The sequence below is a fragment of the Blennius ocellaris genome, assembly GCF_963422515.1.
Source record: "Blennius ocellaris genome assembly, chromosome: 13".
NCBI lineage: Eukaryota > Metazoa > Chordata > Actinopteri > Blenniiformes > Blenniidae > Blennius > Blennius ocellaris.
Window position 1 is genome coordinate 15,622,864 of NC_137662.1, and position 8,819 is coordinate 15,631,682.

General features: G+C 43.0%; 1 protein-coding gene across 1 annotated transcript in view; it reads left to right on the forward strand.

Annotated features, from left to right (window-relative positions):
• slit1a (slit homolog 1a) overlaps positions 1 to 8,253 on the forward strand; it is a 92,983-nt gene extending 84,730 nt beyond the window's left edge. The window contains exons 26-37 of the mRNA XM_080507626.1: positions 594 to 757; positions 844 to 968; positions 1,045 to 1,142; positions 1,244 to 1,383; positions 1,943 to 2,036; positions 2,159 to 2,296; positions 2,383 to 2,611; positions 2,687 to 2,817; positions 2,924 to 3,078; positions 4,021 to 4,309; positions 4,544 to 4,755; positions 4,877 to 8,253. Of these exons, the coding sequence (XP_080363752.1) occupies positions 594 to 757; positions 844 to 968; positions 1,045 to 1,142; positions 1,244 to 1,383; positions 1,943 to 2,036; positions 2,159 to 2,296; positions 2,383 to 2,611; positions 2,687 to 2,817; positions 2,924 to 3,078; positions 4,021 to 4,309; positions 4,544 to 4,755; positions 4,877 to 5,115 (2,014 nt within the window). The 3' untranslated portion in view covers positions 5,116 to 8,253. The remainder of the gene's footprint in view (positions 1 to 593; positions 758 to 843; positions 969 to 1,044; positions 1,143 to 1,243; positions 1,384 to 1,942; positions 2,037 to 2,158; positions 2,297 to 2,382; positions 2,612 to 2,686; positions 2,818 to 2,923; positions 3,079 to 4,020; positions 4,310 to 4,543; positions 4,756 to 4,876) is intronic.
• The last annotated feature ends 566 nt before the right edge of the window (positions 8,254 to 8,819 follow it).

The window sequence follows — 8,819 nt, forward strand, 5'->3', positions numbered from 1 at the left end:
GCATAAGAGTGGGCCTGAAGCGAGGGATGGAGGGGAGTCATTGATCCGCAGTCACAGTCAAGTGGCTTTCATGTTAGCAGATGTCAGGTGTCAGCTATTGGCCCGGCCTGAAAGATGAGCCTGTGTTCCGCTGTAATGGAACAGCATCGATTCAGGAGTGTTTGTGCATCCAGGAGGAGGACAGAGCCGCATTGATTCACGACCACCATGACAGAAGTGGTTAAGGGTGCCTTCTGTTCACACCTCCGCCTATAATTGAGAAGCCCTCCTCCAGATGATGTATGGCACAAAGTGGCATTGAGCGCTTAACTTTTAAAGCTGCTTTATTCTCAAAGAAGTAGAGATTTATTTGTTTAGTCAACTAAGTTGGACTTTTCAGCTTTTTTGTGTGAGGATGGAGAGACACCTGCTGGTGGTCAAGTGTAATAACAGTCCATCCTTTTCTGTATCCACTTGAATCGAACCGGAGACACACACCTAGAACAATTTAATTACTTGTCATGTCTTTTGATTCCAAGTAGTACCACAACAACATTGGGCAGCCATCCTGAACCATCAGGTCAGTAATTGACTGAAGTTTTCTGTATTTTCAGAGCCATTGGTGCCAATCCCTTGTATTGTGACTGTCACCTGCGCTGGCTGTCTGACTGGGTGAAGACCGGATACAAAGAGCCCGGCATCGCGCGCTGCGCTGGCCCTCAGGGCATGGAGGGAAAGCTGCTCCTCACCACACCAGCAAAGAAGTTTGATTGCACAGGTAAGTTGGTGGTGGATGCATACATTTTCCCAAGAAGCGCAAGTGTCTGTATGAAATAATTCCTGTCATTTCGGCATTTTCCCCAGGTGAAATGGACACTGCAGTGCTGGCCAAGTGTAACCCCTGTCTCTCCAGCCCTTGTCTAAACCAAGGCGTGTGTCACAGCGACCTGGTGGAGATCTACAGGTGCAGCTGTCCTTCAGGATTCAAGGTAAGAATGCAATAATCCCACCACCTATTTTTGTTTAACAATGCAGGTAGAAAACTGACCACGCTCTGTGACTCAGGGAAAGAATTGTGAGACGGGTCTGAACGCCTGCGTGAGCAGCCCGTGTGCCAATGGAGGAACCTGCCAATTGAACGAGGACGTAGAAGGAGAATATAGGTGACGGCAACCTGCTCTGTAATAAACACAATAAAACAAAAAATCCTTATAAACTCTGCCTAAACTAGGATGTTTGTTTTTGTTTTTGTTTTTTTTTACAGTTGTACGTGTCCACTGGGCTTTGAGGGCCCAACTTGCCAAATCAACACTGACGACTGTGAAGACAATGACTGCGAGAACGGAGCAACCTGCATTGACGGAGTCAACAACTACACTTGTTTTTGTCCCCCCTACTACACAGGTCAGTGTGCAAAAGGCAGTTCAATTTAAAGAGCACCTGATCTGCATTAATAACCTGTGGTGTAGTGGTTAGCACTCTCAGCTTACAATAAGATCATGGTTTGAATGTTTTTAAATCAGCAGGCGAGATTTATTGAAATGTGGAGAGCTAATGTTGACATATCTTGGTTTCAAAAATTGGCCATGAATTTCTTCTAAAATGTCATGCTTATAGCGCTTTTGTAATAATATCCAAACCAAATAAACTGAGCACAGTCTGGAGGTTAATGAGACATGACTTTTTCTCTTGAAAACTAAAGTGTCTAGTTTTTATGTCACGAGATCGACTTTGTTATATTTTCAGATCTTTCCTTTTTTTTTTACCTCAAGTTTTATTTACAGTGTTTGATAATGTAAAACAAATAGAGCTTGACATGGCAACATGGTTTGGATTACAAAATAAATGTGGTGATCCAAGAATAATAGCTGCACACAAGGCTTTCTTTCTTCCCTATTCTTTACTGGGTGGCTTTTGCCCTGTATTGCATGGCTGTTGTTTTAATGGTTGTTTCAATGCGTAGGGGAAATGTGTGAAGAAATGGAAGACGTGTGTGCACCTGGACGAAGCCCCTGCCAACATCAGTCTACCTGCCTCATCACCTCCTCTGGACCCAAGTAAGAATTCACCGTGAAATAATGAGGAAAATGGAAAGAAGAAACACAGATTTTTTATGCAGATTGGGGAGCGGATTTCTTTGTGCTCAGACTGAATTTAGTGGTGTGTCGGGATATTGCAGGTGTGTGTGCTCTCCTGGTTACATTGGCGATGACTGCAGTGTAGACTACAATGACTGTGAGGAGCATCGCTGTCAGAATGGGGCTCCGTGTATTGACGAGCTGAATGGGTATTCCTGCATCTGTCCTGAAGGATACAAGTGAGGATAGCACACATTTAGCATTATTTTGCCAGATGAGCTGCCTTGGTGTCAATACAATTACTCCTCTCTCTCTCTCTCTATAGTGGTCAGCTGTGTGAGGTTCCCCCATCTCTACTGTCCCTCTGTGAGCTGGCTGACTGCCAGAATAATGCTCCCTGTGTGGAGCGAGGTGGACACGCGCTCTGCCAGTGTCCTCCAGAGTTTGGGGGGCCACGCTGCGAGAAGCTGGTCAGCGTCAACTTTGTTGATCGAGACTCCTACTTATTGCTTTCTGACCTGAAGAACTGGCCTCAGGCAAACATCACTCTGCAGGTATTTACCGGGTCACTTCATGTTTGTGGAGAGCGCATTTGTGAAATGTTGAAACACTAAATATTGTTACTGTAGGTGTCAACCGCCGAGGACAACGGAATCCTGTTGTACAATGGAGACAATGATCATATTGCAGTGGAGCTCTACCAAGGTCATGTCAAAGTGAGCTATGACCCGGGCAGCCAGCCAGGTCACGCTATATACAGGTAAAACGACTTGGACAGAATTACCTTCACTTAACCATAACACTTATTTCCCTTTTCCATTCACAGCGACTTAATTTATTGTCCAATTTGTCTTTTGCTTCGTCAGCACTGAGACTATCAACGATGGTCAGTTCCACACAGTGGAGTTGGTGACCTTTGACCAGATGGTGAACCTGTCTATTGACGGGGGTCTCCCTACCACAATGGACAGCTTTGGGGCGGTGCGGCCCCTCAACGGGGAGGCTCCACTATATGTGGGGGGTAGGGGCCCTCTCCAGAACACACCTCCCTCCTCTGCAGGCACTCTTAACTACTACACTACTGTCAATCACCTCCCCTCCCCCCTCGCTTTGTTACCACCGCAACCACACCCCTCCCCGCCTCTTCATCCCCGTCCTACCTCCACCCAAATCCCCCGTCCCCTGTCCCCCTCACATACCATCAGCTCACCTTCTGTCGTGACTGTGTTTGCTAGGAGATACCAATCAACTCACAGGACAAATAGAGACATAGCTGTATCAATATGCTATAAGCACACATTTGTAAAAGAGAAAACAGATCATAAAAAGCAAACCTCTCAAAAACACTGGATCTTAATTTGAAATCCTCGTTGGGTCTTTTTACGTTTGTAAATTGCACCATCTAGTGGTAGTAGCATAAAAACTGGCAGACACGGTCCTCACTTCTCTTGTTGGCGTTTGCATGTATAGTCATGACTTTCATGTGTAATTTAGCCACTTTTAAAATAGATCTTGCATTGGAAATGTGAAAAAGTGGGCGATAAATAGGAAAACAAAACCCTGGCTCATCTTTGAAGCAACGCAGGCCCAATGATTGGGTTTACATGGGATTTGTTCCACAGTGGCATATAATCTTTGCAGTTTGTTTCTTTGCTGTGAGGTGCAATGTCGTACTGTTCAGTATTTGGTTGGGATAACACTAAAAGATACGTCCTCCATACCTTCTCTCCATTTTGCTGTCTTTTTTTTTTTTTTTTTTCAAAAATGATGTGTCTTGTTGGTGCACAGGCAAATAACTAGTCATACATTAAAATGATCAAATGTAAATGCACCAATGGGACCCACATGTTTGAAAATGGTCTTTTCCATTATTCTCATACCAGCCCCGTGTTAGTCGTTTGTTCGTGGCCCAGCTTGGGCATCTTCACTTATATTAACGCATCTTTTCCGGCTCCTCTTGCAGGCATGCCAGTGGATGTGCACTCTGGCCCCTTCCGTCTTTGGCAGATCCAGAACGGTTCCAGTTTCCACGGCTGCATCCAGAATCTGTACATCAACAACGAGCTGCAGGACTTCACTAAGACCCAGATGAAGCCTGGCGTGGTGCCGGGCTGCGAGCCCTGCAAGAAGATTTACTGCTTACACGGCATCTGTCAGCCTGACGGAGCGCAGGGACCGGTGTGCCACTGCCAGCCGGGCTGGAGCGGGCCGCACTGTGACCAGCCTTCGACCAACCCCTGCCAGGGCAGCAAGTAGGTTTGGAAATGGGAAAAGTTCATTGGACTTGAGGCACAATATGTTTAATTTCAATCCTATCTCCAGATGTTGGCTATTATAAAAAAATATACACAGTTAACAGACTCACTACATCTAGCGTCAGACAAATGATGCGACTGGACAGCAGAGGCTTTTTGTCTTTTATGTGACAATCGTGTATTTCTTTTGCGAGCTTAACATGTAATCAAGGCTTTTGTGTCTCTCACCAGATGTGTCCATGGAAAATGCATCCCACTGGACGCCCAGTCGTACCGCTGTGAGTGTGTGGAAGGTTACCGCGGTGCCCTGTGTAACCAACAGGGGGAGCTGTTTAACCCGTGCCGTAGGCTGTCCTGCAAACACGGTCGCTGCCAGATCTCAGACACGGGAGACGCTTACTGCCACTGTGAAAGTGGTTACACTGGGGAACTGTGTGATGCAGGTTGGTTCGCTCTTTGTATTCTCAGAAAATATCCTTTCCAAACACTGATATTCGATTTTCCCCAACCTCTCCCTCATATTTGGGTGTTTTTCTTTCTTTTTTTTTTCTTGTTGTTGTTTAGAATCTGAGTGCCGAGGGGAACCCATGCGAGATTTCTACCAGGTCCAGCGAGGCTATGCGATCTGCCAGACAACGCGCATGGTCTCTTGGGTGGAGTGCACCGGGGTGTGTGACACCGGGGCCTGCTGCGCCAGCCAGAGAATGAAACGCCGGAAATACACCTTCGAGTGCAGTGATGGCACCTCCTTCAGTGAGGAGGTGGAAAAGACCATCAAGTGTGGCTGCGTGGGCTGCATGTAGCACCGCTCGCTCACATTACCCACCGCTGCTGCCGAGCAGAAGATGGAACGAAAGGAAAGAGGGAAGGAAGGAAGAGAGAAGACTGGAGGGGAAGCAAAGGAGGGAAAGAAAGAGAGAGAGATTATAATGAATATATATAAAACCTCTATCTATATATTATGGACAACAATGTTTGTAAAATAGGACATTTCCTCCCCTTCCAAGGGTGTGTGACCTACAGTAGCACAAGAGAAACCAACATCATGAGCAACAATGTAGAAGAGGCAACAACAGCAACAAAACCATCTGCAACATTGTTCCAAGGAGTCCAGAGAATTTGTTCAGGACGAAGTATCCCTCCAACCTAAATTACCCAGTGTGAATTCCCCATCCATCTGCAAGGCCTCGGACAGACATGCCACCATCTACCATCCAATTTCGTAGAGGCAGTGAGGACAGTGGGATGAAAGCTGGAGAAGGACAGCAGAAGAAGAAGAAGAAGAAGAAGAAGAAGCATAAAAAAAGGGGGAAAAAGGAGACCCAGAGGGACACGAGGGGAGAGCTGGACCGTTTGACTTGGCAAAGCTATCTTGAGTTGAGCTTGGCTCAGTTACCTGGACTGAGCGAGATATGGTTTGGGTTGAGTTGAAGCCGTGGTTGGTTTGGTGTATCAACGTCTCTGCCAGGATACAGTCATCCATCCACTCATGCACATGTAGAGGCGAACAAAGGAGAGAGGAAACATAGGGTGAGAGTGGCACATAATCTGATGCAGATGTGGCGGCTTGGAGGCGAGGTGGCCTGGTTTCGCAGCTGTTTGGCTGTGAGCTACTGTAACATAGAAACTCCATAAAAGATAAGAGACTGCACTGACTGGCAGCACTGAGGCGGCAGTCACACACCTCTCTGAAGTACATGATCACACATGCATGGCAAACATTCATCCACACAAGGCGAGAGGGCTCGTGGGGAATGGGCCAACCAGTCTGGTGCTGGTGATGCTCAGCGGGTCTCTCTCCGGCGCCCCCTGCCCCACAGCAGCATGTATCGCCTCAGGGTGAGGCTGATTGGCGTAACCCCGCCAAGGCTCCCTTCAATGCCTGCAGTATTAAACTTGTGCCGTTGCATGTGTGGAGAAGAGTTTGCAGACAAATAGAAGTTCTTAAAATCATTATAAATGTTATTATAAAAACAAAAGGTGGCAGAATCGTCTTCTGGATTTTGTTTTGTTTGGTCTAATTTTTTTTTTTTTTTATATTGATATTTTTGTTTTGTTATATTTTGTCTCATGATGTAACCTAACTCCTTTAGCAGCCCTGACCTTCCCCTTCAACCCTTTATATAGAAATGCCTAACAGATTCTAATATATATATATATTTGTATTTCGTTTTGGTATAGTATTTTTCTATGTTAAAGAGTCCGTTTCTGAAATGTTTGGGAGGGATGGAGAAGCATTCATTTGGTTCTTTAGGTGTTTTTATTTGTTGATGTTACGTGCTCCCATAAGGTTAATTAATGAATCAATTGGCCAAAAAAACAAAATGCAGCAGCCGGTTGGCCTTGCTGCATAAGAGGCAGTATTGGTCTAGAAATATGTTTATTATTGTATATGTTGTCTTCCATGTGAATATCACATCTTATTCATAAGAGTCTGTGCTTGTTTTTATTTATTTGATCTCAAAGCAATTTTCCTGTAGGAAGAGAAAAAAAAACATTATTCTTACTGGCAGTAAGTTCAAAAACAGAAAAAAAGATTTAGAATAACTCATTAAAAAATAGCAAAAAGGTATCGGTATTTGAAACATCAATCGCTGATGACAGAGTTTCCCTTCTCTCGCTCAGACATTCCTCATTTCCTGCATGTGGTGGAGAGGACAGAGCCAAGAATAAAAAATCCCCCACACAAGCACACTCAAAGGCTTCTGATTGTTTTCCTTGTGTTGGAAGTGCTCAGGCGCATTTCAATCATTTCCACGATTATAGAGATCTGCCATCTTTAGAAAAGTGATTGTCTTTTTTCAATTTTTTTTTTTTTTGGGATTATTATTATTATTATTTTTTATTTCAACCGAGTGAGAAAAAAAAGTCAAGCTCAACTGATCATAAGCTGCTGTCAAGCCACAAGAAACAGGATGAAGTTGCCTCTGTGGACATGTTGAAAGGTATAATCATCCTCGATCTCCTTTAAATAGGCGACTGTGTGAAGCATTACATGCCTGCTGCTGACAGATTCCAAACAAGGTCTGGACATTTTATGATGCCTGTCAGTTCTGACTGTCCGTACAAAAAAAAACGAAGAAGAAATGGTGCCAATTTACAGTGAACAGTCATACCTGAATGTATAAATGTGTATAGATAAATATGACCTATGCTTATTCATGAAGTGGTAACTTTTAGCTGTTATTTAGTTTCCTATGTAAGATATAGAAATCGCATCCTGTTGAATAGGTGACCATGCATCAGGATGGTGTGAGGCTCTGTTCCCCCTGCAGACTGGGATTATATTTATCCATTTTGCTGATCTAAATGTTTAAAGTCTCTTTATAGTGTGAAAGGCTGCAAACGCAGATCTCAGCCGTTCAACAACGTCACGTCACGGAGCTCCTGTCCATATTGCTACCCATGTTAACTTTGTTTTACATGCTGTTGATGTGATCCCAGTGGTGTACAATAACATTCAAGACCTGTTCAAGGATACCGATGAACTGTCACTGTAATGCTTAAGCTGTGTGCCTCGTAAAGGTGCATATTTAGTCGAATGTGACTTTCTTTTTATGTCTTCTTCCCTCCCTCCGCACTGGTCCGTACTGGACGGGTGCATATCAACATCCTGGTAGACATCTTAGTGGTGCTTGTGCTATATTGAGATGTAATTAAGTTGTCTGGTCACGCGGCAAGAAACACAGATTTTTCCATCCTATGGACTATATACATAAATGTTATTGTGAACAACACAATGTCTCTGTTGTATTGAAATGGTGCAAAAACTTAAGAAATATTCCCAGTTGGGTTCTGTCTGTTAGATTTTACGTTACCGGACCGATGGTGGGGTTGAACTGAAAACTCAATAATGCTGAATGTATGTAGTGCCACCGACAAAATGTTTACCAAACCTCCACTCTTTTCATTAATTAAACTTAAATGTGTGTGCTTTTAAAGATGCCTCTGTCCTTTTTAAAAAAAAACAAAAAAAAAACAGATTGATAAAATGATGAAAATCTGCATAAAACAAAATACAAGGAAACGTGCTTTGATTCTGTATTTCAATTCAAATTCACAATGTGAAAAATGTAATTACTATACATGTAAAGAAAAAATTTAAAACGTTAGGATGAAAACTAAGTAAAAAGACTCAAGTGAATAATGTGAAAGTCAAATGTGTATGAATTTTGAATATCAAAATTGAAAAAATACTGAGAATAAAAACCAAACCCTGTCATGCTAAAAAAAAAAATACTAGACTAAAATGAAGGGAGTAAAGCAAGTAAAGAACAAAGTGTGAGAACAAAATATATTTTTAATGTAAATAAAAGTCAAAATGTCATTGAAAAAACTAAATATTAAATATGTAGTGTCAAGAAGGAAAACTTAATTTGAATACATTCTTAATATTCTTAATATGAGTAATTTTATCCATAATTTTCAATAATTGCATTTCATTAAAAATATTAAGGTGAAAATATGTTCAAAATGTGATTGTGTTGTTCTGTATGATGGTTCTTTT